The sequence below is a fragment of the Lithobates pipiens genome, unplaced genomic scaffold, assembly GCF_037356315.1.
Source record: "Lithobates pipiens isolate NorthernLeopardFrog02 unplaced genomic scaffold, aLitPip1_a1.2 Scaffold_28, whole genome shotgun sequence".
Taxonomy (NCBI): Eukaryota; Metazoa; Chordata; class Amphibia; order Anura; family Ranidae; genus Lithobates; species Lithobates pipiens.
In genome coordinates, this window is record NW_027507789.1 from 144,164,955 (window position 1) to 144,182,308 (window position 17,354).

Genomic DNA, 17,354 nt, shown 5'->3' on the forward strand with positions numbered 1-17,354 from the left:
TGTCATGTTTGGAACACCTGTATACTGCTGTTCAGAGTATATAGGGCCTGGGGGCCCCACGTCTTTTTATTTATTTTTTTTATTTGGGTGCGGGGGAGTACCCATGCCATTTTTCTCAATAATTTGTATCCATATTGCCGGTTTCCGACATTACATCACAGCCGAAAGCAGTTTTAAATGACTTTTATTCCTTTAGAAATGTCATTTTGTGCAGTGACTGTTCTAAACACAGGAAACACGCGCCTCTTTACAGGCATACTATAGTCACCGCCAGGTACAATATTTAAAGGAATATTTCACTTATATTTTTTCACTTCAAGCATTATTAAAATCACTGCTCCCCAAAAAATGGCCATTTTTAAAACTTTTTTTTGCATTGATACATGTCCCCTGGGGCGGAGCAGGATCCGGGTCCCCAAACACTTTTTAGGACAATAACTTGCATATTAGCTTTTAAAATTCGTACTTTTGATTTTTCACGTTCGTGTCCCATAGACTTTAACGGTGTTTGTATGTTCGCACAAACTTTTAATCCGTTTGCATGTTCTGCAGCAAACCGAATCGGGGGGGGGGGGGGGTGTTCGGCTCATCCCTAGTCTTGACATGCATTTATGGAGTATTGTATAAACCATCCAGCCTTTTCAATGTTTCTTTCCATTGCCTTAGGGCCTACATGACCTGGACCATGGGCTAGTTGCATGATCATCTTCACTGTTTGAGGTGGGACACATATTCCATTATCCTTGTACAAGAGCCCATCTTGGTCCTTCTTTGCTCTGCCCCTTTCCATGATTTCATACCAATCATCGGGTGCAGATTCTTGCAATTTCTTAATCAGTTCTTTTGCTTTCTGTATTTGTTCTCTTCTCTCATCCAATCTTTTATGGGCTTCTTCTTCCTTTGCAAAATCAGTGACAAGGGTCATGATTGCTTCCATTGGTGTTTCAGCAGTCTTTCTGTCAGTATGATCAGCCAACTAGTTTCCTTTTTCTTCTATGGTTTGTCCTCCAGTATGTGCCTTGGCCTTCAGGATGGCTACTTCCTTTGGGAGGGTGACTGCTTCAAAAGGTTCAAGTTTTCAGCTTTGAATTGGTTCTCCTGCAGCAGTTATGAATCCTCTGTTCTTCCATATGTGTCTATAATCATGAACTACTCCTAGTGCTTACCTGCTGTCAGGATAGTTGTGAGCTTATTGATCTTTTGCAGTCTCACATGCTCTGATGAGTGCTACCAACTCGGCAACCTGTGCTGAAAGTGATGAAGGGAGTAGTTGGGTCTCAATCACTTCCTCCAATGTTGTCACTGCATATGCCATTCTTGGGACTCCATCTTTGTACAGGCGTGAACCGTCTACAAACAGGATGAGATCAGGATTTTCAAGAGGAGTGTTCTTTACAGGGGGTCCCCGGGTTACAAACCCATTAGGGACTGTCCTCCTGTTTGTAATTCGTAGATGTCCGTAAGTCAGCTGTGCATGCGCAGAACAACAATTACGGACATTTCCGATGTCCCGTCGAATGCCGCTCTAGGCATGCACGGCAAATTATGGACATTTCCGATGTTTTCTGTAATTTTCCGAGGCTCCATCTGTGCAGAACGGACGATGTCCACCCGATGTCTGCGCAAAATGGCAGAGGGTCCCCGCAGCGCCCAGTTCGTAAGTAGGAGATGTTCATAGGTCGGGCGTTCGTAAGTCGGGGACCCCCTGTACTGGGGAAATTTTCTGCATTTCTTCTTCCATGAGTTCCAAGCAATTATGGCCACCCTCCTCTTCAAAGCCTTCCACTCTCTTTGGGAGAAAACTGACAGGATTGATTGTGGTGCATCTTTTCAATTCTATTTCTCCTGATTCAAGTAGGATTGCTTCATACTGGCTTAGCCTTGCCGATGACAAGTGTTTGGTCCTTGCTCTTTCCAAGATTTCATTTGCAGCATGTGTTGTATAAACTGTCAGAGGCTGATTTATCTTTACAATGGCAACCTTCTCGACCAGTAATGCAGCAGCTGCAACTGCTTTTACACAGGTTGGTGTTCCATGGAGAATTGGATCCAGTTGTAAACTTTTATAAGCCACTATGTGTGTTCCTTATTGTGACCTCTGTGTAAGAACTCCATTTCCTGTAGCTCCCTTGAAAGAGCAAAATAGTTGAAAGGGTGTCAAGAAGGACGTTCTGACCACCCGGCTGTTCCCAGAAATCTTACCGGCAGAATCCCCAATTCACCCAAGGCAACACTAAAGAAAGCATTTGCTAGGTCTATTACGGTGTACACCCGTGTTCCTGTAGGTAGGTTATTGAGCAGAGTACTGGCATTTGGGACAACAGGAGTGTCTTCCTCGATGATTTGATTGATGACCCTTAAATAATGTACCATTCGATACACTGGCTTTTCTCCCTTTTTGGCCTTTTTCTTTACAGGAAACAATGGCGTCTGTGCTCTACTGTTTTCTTTATGATACCTGCTTCAAGTAATTCTTTTATTTGTACTCGTAAACCAGCGAGTTGATCTGGTGACAGTGGATACTGTGGTATGCGCGGGATTTGAGCTCCTGCTTTTATTTTGACTTTAATCGGAGGGACTTGTAGAAGTCCGACATCATATTTTCCCTTGGTCCAGAGAATATCATGTATTTGAGCAACAATTTCAGGTGGAATATTACCTTCAATCTCTTCCTCTAATTCCATTGTTGTTAATCCACATATCATTTTCACCTAATTTTCCAATATGTACTTCTACTCTTTTGGGTGTATATTGTACACAGGCTTGTAAGTAACTCAGTAGGTCTCTTCCCAATAGGTTGCATGGTACAGTGTCAGAGACAAGCAGCTTATGAAACATATTGCGGCTTCCAATTCCAATTTGTATGGGGGACATTTCCTTGAGAGGGGTAGACTTTCCTCCCACTCCAACTGCCAGTGGCCCAGATGTAAGGGGGATGTCTTTTGGTAGGCGGGACTTTTGAATTATAGCTCGGGCAGAGCAGGAATCGACTAAGTAAAATTTCCTGATCTGTTAGTTGTGGAAGGGTGTGGAATGTCCCTTGTAAGAACATGCATCTCTCCTGGAGAAAAGGGCTGGTAACTACTAATTATTGGTGGTTGTACACCATCCTGTCCTTGTCTTATATTAGTAATTATGTGAACAGGATAGGCACTGTATTTTAAGCCTAATTCAGCTTAATTTTCTTCCTGGGCACCTATAACCTCTAGGTCCCTTATGGCCAGTGATGTAAGTAACTCAGTTAAAATAAACTGAGTTATTTAAACAGTTACTTTAAAGGGGAATGAGTAATCTAACTGATTACTCTTCCCCTCATGGTAACGCCGTTCCGAAGAAAAAGAAGAAAGAAGAAGAAGACCGGGCCAACGCTAGTAAAAGAGCTGTAAGAAGATAGCGGAGGCCCGGCAGAAAAAGCAAAGAGTGGATAGACGAAGGAGAAAGCCAGGCTCCTCTTCTAGTAAAAGAGTAGAAGATAGCAGACCCCCGAAGTCAGAAGAAGACCCTCAGAGCTGTCTAATAAAGTACTTTAAAAAGCTATGGTGTTTTTTTTATCAACACTTTTTTCCCCAGGTAAATGGGTAGGGGTACATCATACCCCATACTCATTCACATAGAGTAGGGGGCCAGAATCTGGGGGCCCCCTTATTAAAGGGGGCTCCTGGATTATGATAAGTTCCCCGCCCGCAGACCCCGACAACCAACGGCCAGGGCTGTCGGGAAGAGGCCCTTGTCCTCATCAGCATGGGGACAAGGTGCTTTGGGGTGGGGGGCACAGGGCCCCTCCTTCCCCAAAGCACCCCCCCATGTTGAGGGCACACAGCCTGGTACGGTTCAGGAGGGGGGGCGCTCACTTGTTCCCACCCCCTTTCCTGACCGGCCAGGCTGCATGCTCAGATAAAGGTCTGCTATGGACTTTGGGGGGACCCCCACGCCTTTTTTTGGCATAGGGGTTCCCCTTTAAATCCATACCAGGCGACGGGGCTCGCGAGGTGTCAATCTCGCTGATGGAGGAGGCGACATTCACTTCCTTCGCTAGTACCATCTATAGAATATTTAAAAAAAAAGACACTTACTTTGCTGAGTAACTAATTACGCTTCCAATGTAGTAACCGAGTTACTAACACAATTCATTTTTGGGAGAAGTAATTTGTAACTTAACTACCGTATATACTCGAGTATAGGCCGACCCGAATATAAGCCGAGGCCCCCAATTTACCCCCAAAAAAACTGGCAAACTTATTGACTCGTGTATAAGCCGAGGGTGAGACATGCCTGTCCATCCCTGTGTGTGTGTCCGTCCATCCCTGTGTGTCCGTCCATCCCTGTGTGTCCGTCCATCCCTGTGTGTCCGTCCATCCCTGTGTGTCCGTCCATCCATCCCTGTGTGTGTCTCCATCTGTGTGTGTGTGTGTGTGTGTGTGTGTGTGTGTGTGTGTGTGTGTGTGTCCAGCCTACCTTTGTCCCGAGCCTCCGTCCCGTGCCTTGCCTCCTTGCCTCCGTCCCGTGCCGTGACTTGCCTCCTTGCATCCGTCCCGTGTCGTGCCGTGCCTTGCCGCCGCCGTCCCGTCCCGTCCCGTGCCGTGCCTTCCCTTGCCTCCGTCCCGTGCCCTCTTCGTCGGCGGCCATTGTAAAGTTCAAAAGCTGCGCCGCCGCCTTCGCCTGTGATAGGCGGAACACTGAATTTCCCAGCAGCCTGTGTTCCGCCTATCACAGACGTCGTATCATCCTCGTCCGTAGTACGAGGATGATACGATGTCCGTGATAGGCGGAACACAGGCTGCTGGGAAATTCAGTGTTCCGCCTATCACAGGCGAAGGCGGAGCCGGAGGCGCGGCTTTTGAATAGAATGGCCGCTGTCTGTCTGCTCGACACGCTGATCGAGCGGGCAGACAGCGATGACTCGAGTATAAGCCGAGGGGGGCACTTTCAGCCTCAAAAAAGAGGCTGAAAATCTCGGCTTATACTCGAGTATATACGGTAATTACCTTTTTAAAGTAAGATGACCAACACTGCTTATGGCCCCCCTATAAGATCCTTGCCCAGCAACATTAGGTGCAGGGTGTGCCTGGTAACTTGAAGGAGAAGGAAGAGGAGCTGAATAAGAGGGTGCTGTAGGAGATGGGGACACTAAGGAATGAGCTTGGTGTGGTCTTTTGGACAGAGGAAGGGTCTTTGTCTCTATCCTTTTGGTCACAATCACTGTCCTCATCCTCACTTTCTTCCCCTTCCCTTTACCTTTGCCTCTCTTGTTTCGTCTAGGACGTTCATTGTCCCAGGACAAAAGCTTCAACCATCTGACAGATTTCGTTCACATATCTTTCCATTTCCTAAACATTTAGGTAGCACTTGCATTGCCTGATCTAATTCCTTTTTGCTAGGCCCATCAGTGATATGCTTTAGAAAAATTTTAACAGGTTCATGACTAGTCAAGGTTTCATCACGTTGCATACTTTCAAAAACCCAATACTGTACACATTTAATGCCCTTATCCAACTCTGTCAATCTACCATGAAAATTTACATACACAGAGACCCAACTTGAGACATCGTAAAACTCCTTCAGTTAGAATTGGATCTGCTCTATTTTTAGTCCAGCCTATAATAGCTTTGATGTCATTTCTTAACCACTGTCCATATCCGTCTGTCATTTCTGTCAGAAAACTTAATTTACTTGTGCCATTTTTTTTTACCTCTCCCTGCATCGAGAGGTGCATGGGAGAATGGTTCTTCCATTCTTAGAGTCCTCACTTTGAGTCTCTAACAATTTGTGGGTCGTCACCCAAAAATATATATGTGTATTTTTTTTTCTCTGGGGTACACACAGTAGCCGTTAAATGGCACTTATTACACTTGACCACACAGGCCTGTAACATAGTCATACACAGGCTTTTATACCACTACAGTCCTCTGGGCAAACATTCTCACAAGACTCATAAATCTCATAAATCTATCGACACCCCAAGCATAGAAAAAAAACATCAAAAATCCACCAACAATGATTATTACTATTTCTGCAACAAGTGAAGTAAAGGAGTTATTGGTGTCAAACTGTGTAGCATTAACATTACTCTGGTTTGCATTCATTTTATCTCACCACCTCATCAAAAAAAAAACACCTCAGAGATCAGCCAATAGACTTCAGACACCGACTGGTACTTGCCGTGGTAGGCAGAATAAGTAAGAATAAAAGTTTCTTACCATGAGTTTTGCATCTCTAAAAAAAAAGAACGTCTAGGGAAAAAAAAAAAGTGTATTACCAATTCTTAAAGTGATAAGTCTAATATATAAAACTCAACATTATCAGACCCCTATAATTCTACTCACACTGGTGTGGTGAAACTGTGCCTGCTATGGCAGTTATAAGGAACAATAGTCTGGTGACACTGGTCTGGCAGTGATCAGGGGCACTGTAATTGATGGGGTGGTAATCAGGGACAATATGACTGGTGTGGGGGTGATCAGGGACACTGTGTGGCAGTGATCATGGTGACTTCAGGAACTTAATATGTACAGTCTGCAGAAAAGAAGGGAAAGGGGAGGCATAATTTGAAACCTTTAAATACATACGATTCAAGAGGGCAATTTTTTCAATATGAAGCCAAGAACACGGGGACATGACCCCAAACTAACTGGAGGAAAGTTCAAAACTAATTTTAGAAAGTATTATTTTACTGAAAGGGTAGTTTATGTTTGGAATAAACTTCCAGCAGAGGTAGTGAGACAGTCAACAGTAAATGGCTCTGGGGGGGGGGGGGGGGGGGGGGTGATGGAGATATTTCTTTATTACACTATGATTGCTTATACCGTGATGATAACTGTCTAAACAATGTGTTTTTTAACTGTATCTAGCATCCATTTATGATGCCACTGTTTACTACTGTGATTTCTGTGATTGGCCACAGCCCGTTACCTCTATTGGTGATCTGCTATGTCCAGTGGAGAGTGTTTCACCACGTGGGCTTTACTCGTGGGGGAAGTGTGGTTTAGTTAAAGGACAACTTCCCTAAATGTCAAGTTTTCCATTATGTCTGATTTTTAACTGCTAGCTGTCATTTCCAGCTCAGTGCTGTGGAATGAAACCAACGACAGTCAGGCAACAAGCATTTTCAGAGCAGGGTCTGACATGACTAGGGTAGCCAGAAAGCTTACTTCCCCAATAACACATGTATACTACTTATCACTACTATTCAATAATAATGACATGGACACCTTCTTGGATGTAAATGGCCTGTTCAGCCTTTATTAACAATAAACCAATAAAATGTAACCTTTTGTAGCATTTGTACCTTTAAAATGTAACAATTTCAAATATTTAAACTAGGGCTGATACTGATTAAAATTTTAGTGTTCGGTTAATAGATTTTTTTTTAATCGATTAATCGTCTAATATCGATTAATTATAATGCACATACAGATCCAACTATTTTAGCCGATCTCCATGCATTGCAACTCTGCAATAGTCAGTGGTAAATGTGGTATACACTATATACAATCACCTTATACTAGTTAGTTTGCACAATCCATGACTTACCTTCACAGTTCACACAAATTCGTTGTGAATTCAAACTGTAGCACTGACATAAGTAATTATTTTTCCACAGAAGCGGGACAATCCCTCCACCTCCGGTCTAACTAATCACTCTCACCTCATGGCATGGACCCCTGTGCAAACAGGTGGTCGTGCAAGCGGGTATCACAAGGATTAACACGGACCATAAACTTCTCTCGCGTCTCCTTAGATCTCAGCAAGGACGCCAGGTCATGGGTAGAAAGAAAAGATCGAAGTGCTCACTGCTTAAGTATAAGATTACATTTTTGTGTTCAAACACAAACTACTCACATAAAGATGATAAACACAGCATGTAAAGCCGACAATCGTGTTAGTTCCGTAGGGCAGCAGTGGGTGACGTCATGCGTAGCTCCTCCCCGAGCTCGTTACGTTCAATCAGAACTTCAACGTCACTGGACTCCTCCCCCCTTCCCTTCGTTAGCAGATGGAGGCACTTGGGGAAGGGGGGAGGAGTCCAGTGACGTTGATGTTCGTGGCGTCACAGGATCTGGGACGGAACTCCCAAAAGACCTGGAAGCCAGCGGAGAGGTGAATACCGATCAAAAGTATTTTGATTGATCAAAAAAATTAATAGATTAATCTAGGAATTAATCTTTAATTTCCACAGCCCTAATTAAAACCATTTCATATATTCCAGTTCAACTCAAAGTAAGTGGTTGCTGGCCCCTGACAACCCCCCTTTTACTTTTTGAGCCTGTAATCCCTTTTTAGTTAGCATCTGTCCCCAGCCGCCAACTCGCCTCAGGGACTCACTAACTGACCACAGACCCCCGCAACTTATTATCCGTTAGTCTGGCCTGACACCAGACCACCCGGGAGGACTCCATAGCTGTGATGGGTCCTAATGTTTCCCAATACCTCATGCTTTAAATCTGTATCTGTATATCTGTTGTCAAGGACCCAACCGCAATGACACTCCTTCAAAGTCCATCACCGCAACTTCAATTAGGGTGGGCGGGAGGGAACATTTCTCCTATCCTGCTGACTCCGGACTGCTGTCCCTCCTCCACCCAACTTCTGTACTACCTCCTACACTCCACCCATCACATCAATACTCCAATCCGGTAAGACCATTACTTTTTCTACCCATCCTATCTTAACCCATTCCTCTCGCCGTAAGTATTGCACCCTGTCATGTCTGTACTATGCTTACGTTCCACTGTAGCTGCGTACATGTCTTAACAGCTGTAGTAAGTTAGGTAGAACAGGTTTTCTCTAGTACAGACTTAGGCTGTCCATGGTTACTAGTAGTTTTTCAAATTAATACATTCATATTAACATTCATACAAACATTTGTATAAACATTTCCAGTACATTTGATGCATGTTGTTTAAAAGTATTTAACATTTTTGTTTGCTTTTAGCATCCAATTTGAGAATAAATGGATTTTCCTGAACAAAAAAACACACTATTAAAAATCCTTTTGTTTAAGAATTTTTTTCCATCTGGCTCCTTTGAATTTTTTTATGACTGCAGTTGAAAACGAACATTGATTTGACCTCACAAATGATTAGTAAATCAAACAAAGGTTTTTAAAACAGAACATTTCAAACTAAATTCTGCTAGTGTATGGCCAGCTTTATTTTTTTATTTATTTCAAGTATTGGGTGATTGAATTGCTTTTGGCATAACTGAATTTTTTACAATTTAAAACATTCTAATTAAAAACATTTGTGCTACTATAGCACTGATGGGATATTAGACATAGCAGCAATTAGTATTATACCACAGTACAGTATATAAAAAACCCCAGTCCTTCTGAAACACCTATTTATGTTTAACCAGTTGCCAACCAGGCCATAGGCGAATGACAGCAACAGCGAGGTTGGATAACTCTGGAAGGGCATACCATGACATCCTCCCAGAATTGTGCTCCCACGCAATCCCATGAGCCCCCAGGGGCGCACACCCGGTAATGTCTGTGACCGCCAGGTCTTCTGGGCCAATCACAGTTGGGTCCTAAGGGCCAATGACAGCTGCCCTTTACAACATGATCGCCTGTCCAATGATGGAGCGATCAGTTGTAAACAGACCGGATCATGTCCGGTTCAGATCCACCCCTCTCTTTACACTGATCGGTACAGTGTGTGAAGAGAGGAAGGAGCCGGGTGCAGCAGCGATGTGGGCTGGATCTGAAGTGCCCACAGTGCTGATCGCTTCCCATCTATGCTCCATCCATGCTCCAGCCATGATCATTCATGGTCCAGCCATAATCATCCATGATCCAGCCATGATCATTCATGATCCAGCCATGCCCAGCCATGATCATTCGTGCTCCAGCCATGATCATCCATGCTCAAGTCATGATCACTCATGCTCCAGCCATGATCATCCATGCCCAGCCATGCCCATCCGTGCTTCATCCATGCCCATCCATGCTTATCCATGCCCAGCCATGCCCAGCCATACTTATTCATGTCCAGCCATGCTCACCCTTTGCTCAGCCATCCCCTACCATGCACAGCCATGTTCATCCGTGCCCATCCATGGCTCGTCCATGCTCATCTGTGCCACATCCATGCCACATCAGTACTCACCCGTGCCACATCAGTACTCATCCATGCCACATCAGTACTCATCCATGCCACATCAGTGCTCATCCGTACCACATTCATACCACATCAGTGCTCATACGTGCCATATTCATGCCACATCAGTACTCATCCGTGCCACATTCATGCCACATCAGTTATCATCCGTGCCACATCCATGCCACTACAGTGCCCATCAGTGTCTCACAAAAGTGTAATAGGTATTCAAATTAGATGTGTAATTTTATGCTCCTAGAACACCTGTTGGTGCTCCCTGCATGTTGGGCCTCTATATGTGGACAAGTCTCACACGTGATATTGCCATACTCAGTGGAGTAGCAGAGTATATTTTGGGGTTTAATTTTTGCTATGTACATGCTATGTGTTAGCATTTTTTTACACAAAGTTATCCATTTATAAGATATTTCTTTTTCATTTTCTTTGCACATTTTCCAAAAACTTGTGGAAAAAATTACATGTTCAAAAGACGCATTATGCCTCATAGATTATACATTGCGGTGTTTGCTTTACAAAATGGGGTCATTAAATGTGTAATTTATGTCCCTAGAATACCTCATGGTGCTCCTTGCATGTTGGGCCTCTGTATGTGGCCAGGCTGTATAAAAGTCTCACACATGAGGTAACACCATACTCAGGAGGAGTAGTAGAATGCATTTTAGGGTGCAATTTGTGTTATGCATATGATGTGAGAAATAATATTATTACAATGACAATTTTGTGAAAAAAAATTTAAATAAAAAAAAAATCTTCATTTTGCAAAGAATTGTGGGGAAAAAAATTACAACTTTAAAAAACTCACCATGCCTCATACTAAATACCTTGGAATGTCTACTTCCATGTAGCAGTATACATTTTGGCCAAAATTTATAAAGAAAAATTACTAATTTGCAAAATTTTATAACCGAAACAAAGAAAAATGCATTTTTTTTTACAAAATTTTCGGTCTTTTTTCATTTATAGTGCAAAAAAAAAAGAAAGCTCTATTTCTGTGAAAAAAAAGGATAAAAAATTCATATGGGTACAATGTTGCATGACTGAGTAATTGTCATTCAAAATGTGTGGTCACTGAAAGCTGAAATTGGTCTGGTAAGGAAGGAGGTTTAAGTGCCCAGTGGGGAAGTGGTTAAAGGACACCTAAGAAAGGGGTTTCCCATTGCTTCTTATCCCGACAGGAAATCAGGGGAAATCTTCCAATTAGGGAAACAGACCTCAAATAAAAACCTCTCAGAGGTTTTATTTCTTCCCTATGTTGTTCAAAACGACAAAAAAAGTAAAGGAATTTTGGAGTTGCGTTTAAAGTAATAATACAGAATAGTTTACAATATTCATATGTACTACTTATTTTGCTATTTTCTCAGAATATGCAAAAACACCTCTTCATTACTTTTTCAGGAGCCCAGCTCTTCCTTCCTGCAGATGGCAGCCTCGGTGGAGCAACAGCTTACTGTCATTTTCAAGGTGCTTGAAGAATATGACCTGGGTCCATTCTCTGTGGTAACCAGTCATTACCCTGGACACCAAATTTTCCTGAAAACAGTGAGAGCTCTGTGTGAGGCTATTCAGCCAGGTTGGGGACCCCAGGATGAGCTAATATTAGAACCAGGCACTGGTCCACATGGAACCCAGCATGTTCTCAAACAAGTATCCGCTCCCGTGTTTCTACTGTTCTGCTCTAGAGAGGAAGCTGAGGAGTTATTTTTTGTGGCTGGTGAAGCTGGACTTCTTGGACCTGCCCATATATGGATTGTACCAAGCTTCACAATTGGTTCTCCAGAGCGGCCTGCTAATTTTTTCCCTGTTGGATTAGTTAGCGTTGTGACTGATGGCTGGAGGCGGAGCTTACAGCAAAAGGTACAGGATGGCATAGCAGTAATTGCTGCAGCAGCTAAGAACTATATTCAGAAACATGGTGAATTGCCCACTCCTGGAGGAACTTGCTTGGCTCCAATGCAAATCCAAGGAAATGACACCTTATATAGGTACGTGTCAGGAAATTGTGTTCAGCCCATTAAATATCTTATATTTTAGTATATTATCTTTTTACAGTACAACCATCAGTGTACTTTAACATCTTTTAGAATTTAAGGCGGGCCGTAGACGGTTTCAAATCCTGCTGAACTGACCGAGATTCGAACCGTGTGTGGGCAGGCTGAATGTGCCAAATTGATCGATCAACTTGGGTACAACTAGAAATCTTCCAGTGGTGGTATCATGACTATATATCCAGCCCTTGTCTGATGGTTATGGTCATCCTAACTTTAAAAAATAATAATATAAATCTGCTTAAATGTAATAAAGCAGCACTACTTAGCTCTACTAGGCAGTATTAACTGAAAGTAGAACTATAGGCAAAAGTTTTTTTTTTCATTTTGGATTGAGTAAGGGAGGGTTATAACCCCTGTAAGGCCGCGTACACACGGGCGGACTGTCTGTCCAACTTAGTCCGCTGAAACGTGTTTCAGCGGACAATCCGCTCGTGTGTGGGCTTCAGCGGACTTTTTCAGCGGACAGTCTGGCGGACTAAGTCTTTTGGAATTTCCGTAATACAGTCCGTCCAAACTTGGTTTCAGCGGACAGTCCGCTCGTGAGTAGGCAAGTTGGACGGACTAAGTATGGCGCATGCTCAGAAAGGATTTACACGGCCGAAGGTTGCATTGCAGTGTATTGGACGTCGAATTTCTAGTCCCGTCGTACGTGCCGTACACGTCATCGCGCAAGCTTTCAGCGGACTGTCTGTTCATCGTGTGTGGTCAAGTCCGTTCATTCAAAAGTAGGACGGACTGTCTGTCGGATTGTCTGACGAACTTAGTTGGCCAGACAATCCGCCCGTGTGTACGCGGCCTAAGGCTTATTTTTGCCATTTTTGTCCCATTGGCAAGAGTAACCTTCACTTCCTTTTCCATAACCAAACAGGAAGTGAGAGGAAATCTCTGCAAATTTAGAGACACTCTTGGGGACCCCCAGGTCACCAAAACTAGTGTCTCCATCATAATATTTCCCCTCTATTTCTTTTCTTCGGACAAGGCAAAATATGGGATTTTCTTTTTATTTTGCAACAGTTATTCTAATCCATCTCCCCTCTAGCCAAAGCAAAAAAAAAAGTTTTGCCTTTAGGCTGGGTTCACACTGGTGTGAATTGGATGTGGATTTCTCCGCATCCAATTTGCATGTCAGGAGACTGTGACCATCTCTCAATGGAGCCGGTTCACACAGCTCCGGGGTGGCTGTGGAGTGAATTGCACAGAGGTCCTGTGCGTCTACTGGTTCGCTTCAGGTTTAAATCCAGCCAAAAATTTGGATCTGATTCGTCCCTGAAACGAAGAACAGGGAGGTACTGGACCCCTGCTGTGAGGGGCTCTACACAGCAGTGCGAATCCAGCCTTAGCTATACTTGAAGTCTTTTTCCGTGTAACCACTTCTATGCTAAACCGGACAAACAACTTTGTAGGGGAAATTGTCACATCACGGTCCTAACAAATTGCCCATGGAAAGTTCTTTTGGCCCCAGTCTATTGACCATGCTTTATACTCCGACAGCTCTAATGATTAGCATACATACAATTATGTATTTTATGCAAAATCCTTCATACTTTACTCTGGTACATTTTGTTAGAAATGTTTTTAATATACTGTATTGCAAGTAAAGCCGCGTACACACGGGCGGACTGTCTGTCCAACTTAGTCCGCTGAAACACATTTCAGCGGACAGTCCGCTTGTGTGTGGGCTTCAGCTGACTTTTTCAGCGGACAGTCTGGCGGACTAAGTCTTTCGGAATTTCCGTAATATTGTCCGTCCAACTTTGGTTTCAGCGGACAGTCCGCTCGTGAGTAGGCAAGTTGGACGGACTAAGTATGGCGCATGCTCAGAAAGGATTTACACGGCCGAAGGTTGCATTGCAGTGTATTGGACGTCGTATTTCTAGTCCCGTCATACGTGCTGTACACGTCATCGCGCAAGCTTTCAACGGACTGTCTGTTCATCATGTGTGGTCAAGTCCGTTCATTCAAAAGTAGGACGGACTGTCCGTCGGATTGTCTGACGGACTTAGTTGGCCAGACAGTCCGCCCATGTGTACGCGGCTTAAGTAAATAACTGCTGCGCTTATAACCACACTTGAAATAAAATTATCAAATAAACAGCAGCTAGTACAATATTGAAGGAAATGACATTAAAAAGTTGTATAGGTGCAGTGCTTATAAAGTAAGTCCACAGGAAGCAAATCCAGAGACAATGTTCAACACAATTCACTAGATGGTTAACAGAAGGTCAACAAAGGAAGAAAACATCACCGGCACCCGATTACACAGCCGCTTACCCCCCTTAGTGGACCCTCATTACAAAGGCCACATAAGCATTTGAATAGTAAAGGAATGCCTTTGAATTCCATACATCTGGGTCAGGGACAGCAAGCTGAGATATAGATGCAACAACCCCCATTTTCAGCTTTCCTTTTCAAAAGGCTCCAGCAACGGTCACCACAAATTATTCCATCCCATGTGAATATAGAGAGATAGACTTCATAGTGCAGTATATCAAGCAGCATTTAATAAGGATAAAAAGGAGATGAACTCACATGCTCCAAAATAAAAACACGTTTGTTTCTCAAAACATTCAGCAGTCCCCACCAGCAAGATGGCCGCTGCTTCCCAGCATACACCAGCATTATATGGCTGACTCCTTCCTATGTCGTTTCGCCATAGAATGACGTTGTCAGGGGCATGGCTAGATGGACGTTCTAATGCCTTAAATATGCGGGACGAGATATGCAAATGGTGGAAATATGCTGCCATACCCTAGATTAAAAATAATAATAAAAAATACATCACCATCTTGTGGTTAAAGAGGATAATACATTGTAATTACATAGATAACAAATCTAACTGAGACACTAATATTTATAAACCATAATGATTTGCAAACATTTACAGTAATTTATAATTAAGACAAAATATAAAAAGTTTAAACTACATAGTTCCAATTCCACAAAATACTAAAACAGACCCAAGCAAAGAGGAGAAGGACACCATTAATTATGCATTGCTGAAAAATGCATTTACATCCCACTCAATATTCATACCATAGGGGCTATATGTCTTGGCATTATAAATCTATTGGCTTTCTAATTGAGAAACTCCTCTGGTCATATGGCTTCCCATCCAATTCTCAGTGAACTTATCAATAACCAAAAACACATTCCTTTAAATTCTCATTATGGTGGATAACATAATGGTGCGAGGGGGTGTGCTTTGGGTACCCATTTTTAATATTGGTCACAAGTTCCTTAAATCTTGTCTGGAGTTTACAGATGGTACGGACTATATATTCGAAGCCACATGGACATCGTATAATATACATGTTGACGTACAGGTTATAAAGGGTTTGATTGGAAAGTGTTCATGAGTGTAATTGGACACAAAGGAGTCTATTTTCTAACCCTCCTCCACCAAGGATATAAGTTCCTTCTTAAATGAATCCACCAGGCAGTCTATCCCCTTCAATTTCAGTGTTTAGGGATGTGGTTGCAAAGGGATTAAAGCAACTTCAGGTTAAGAGAAACAGGAGTGACTTTATGTTCAAGAAGGGTCTTGATCTCCTGTGAGAACGTAAGGACATATTGGTAAGTCCTGTTAACAAAGAGGGGGGGGGGGGGCATAGGGATTCTGGACTTTAGGGCCTACAAATCTGAGATGTCCAGATTAACGCAGAAAGATGTAGGAAAATAGACTCCTTTGTGTCCAATTCCACTCATGAATACTTTCCAAACAAACCCTTTATAACTTGTACATCTAAACGTAGTCTATATTATACAATGTCCATGTGGGCTCGAATATATAGGCCGTACCATCCATAAACTCCAGGCAAGATTTAGGGACTATAAGTCACCAATATTAAAAATGTGTACCCAAAGCGCAGCCTCTTATGCTACCCACCATAATGGGAATTTAAAGGGGACTGTGTTTTTGGGTATTGATAAATTCACTGGGAATTGGAGGGAAATCCATATGCCCAGGGCATTTCTCAATTAGAAACCCAATGGATTTATAAGGCCAAAACATATAGCCCCATGGTATGAATATTGAGTGGGATGTAAATGTATTTATCAGTAATGCATAATTAATGGTGTCCTTCATCCTCTTTGCTTGGGTTTTAGTATTTTGTGGAATTGTAACTATGTAGCTTAAACTTGTTATATTTTGTCTTAATTATGTAAATGTTTGTGAATCATTATGGTTTATAAATATTAGTGTCTCAGTTAGATTTGTTATCTATGTAATTACAATGTATTATCCCCTTTGACCGCAAGATAGTGCTACGTCGGAGCATTATTTTTCTGTGATGTATTTTTTATTATTATTTTTAATCCAGAGTATCTTTAACTGTCCATTATTAATTCAAGAGAGTCTATTTAGTAGATTCTTATGATGGATTTAACTATTGAGTTCCTTTTTGCTGTGAAAAATCATTTTTTTTGATTTAATGCTGCTGTCTATTTGCTGGGATTGTAGTCATGACTTCCATTGGTTGGAATGCAGCCTTTTTCTGCCATTTGTTTATTTTGTCCCACATATATAGAGTGTCCATCTAGCCACGTCCTTGACTACGTCATTCTATGACGAAACTACATAGGGAGGAGTCAGCAACGGGATGCTGGTGTATGCTGGGACACGGCGACCATCTTGCTGGTGGGGACTGCTGAATGTTTTTAGAGACAAAGGTGTTTTTATTTTTGAGCATGTGAGTTCATCTCCTTTTTACTTTTATTAAACGCTGCTTGATATGCTGCACCATAGGTCTATTTCTCTATACTCACATGGGATTAAATAATTTGTGGTGACCATTGCTGGAGCCTTTTGAAAAGGAAAGCTGAAAATGGGGGTTGTTGTATCTATATTCCGGCTTGCTGTCCCTGACCCAGATGTATGGAATTCAAAGGGCTTCCTTTACTATTCAAATGCTTATGTGGCCTTTGTAATGTCCACTAAGGAGGGTAAGTGGCTGTGTGATTGGGTGCCGGTGATGGTTTCTTCCTCTGTTCACCTTCTGTTAACCATCTAGTGAAGTGCGTTGAACATTGTCTCTGGATTTGCTTCCTGTGAACTTACTTTATAAGCGCTGCACCTCACCTATATAATATACTGTATTGACAAAGTTGGCAAAGTGTATGTACAATAAAACCTTTTTCTTTAGTTTTAAAAGTGTAAAAGGGTTACAAATGTCTGAGTTTTACTGTTA

The 17,354-nt window shown here is 42.6% G+C and overlaps 1 protein-coding gene across 1 annotated transcript in view; it reads left to right on the forward strand.

Annotated features, from left to right (window-relative positions):
- GRIN2C (glutamate ionotropic receptor NMDA type subunit 2C) overlaps positions 1-17,354 on the forward strand; it is a 306,773-nt gene that overhangs the window by 89,621 nt on the left and 199,798 nt on the right. Inside the window, exon 3 of the mRNA XM_077459635.1 lies at positions 11,514-12,100. Within this exon, the coding sequence (XP_077315761.1) occupies positions 11,514-12,100 (587 nt within the window). The remainder of the gene's footprint in view (positions 1-11,513; positions 12,101-17,354) is intronic.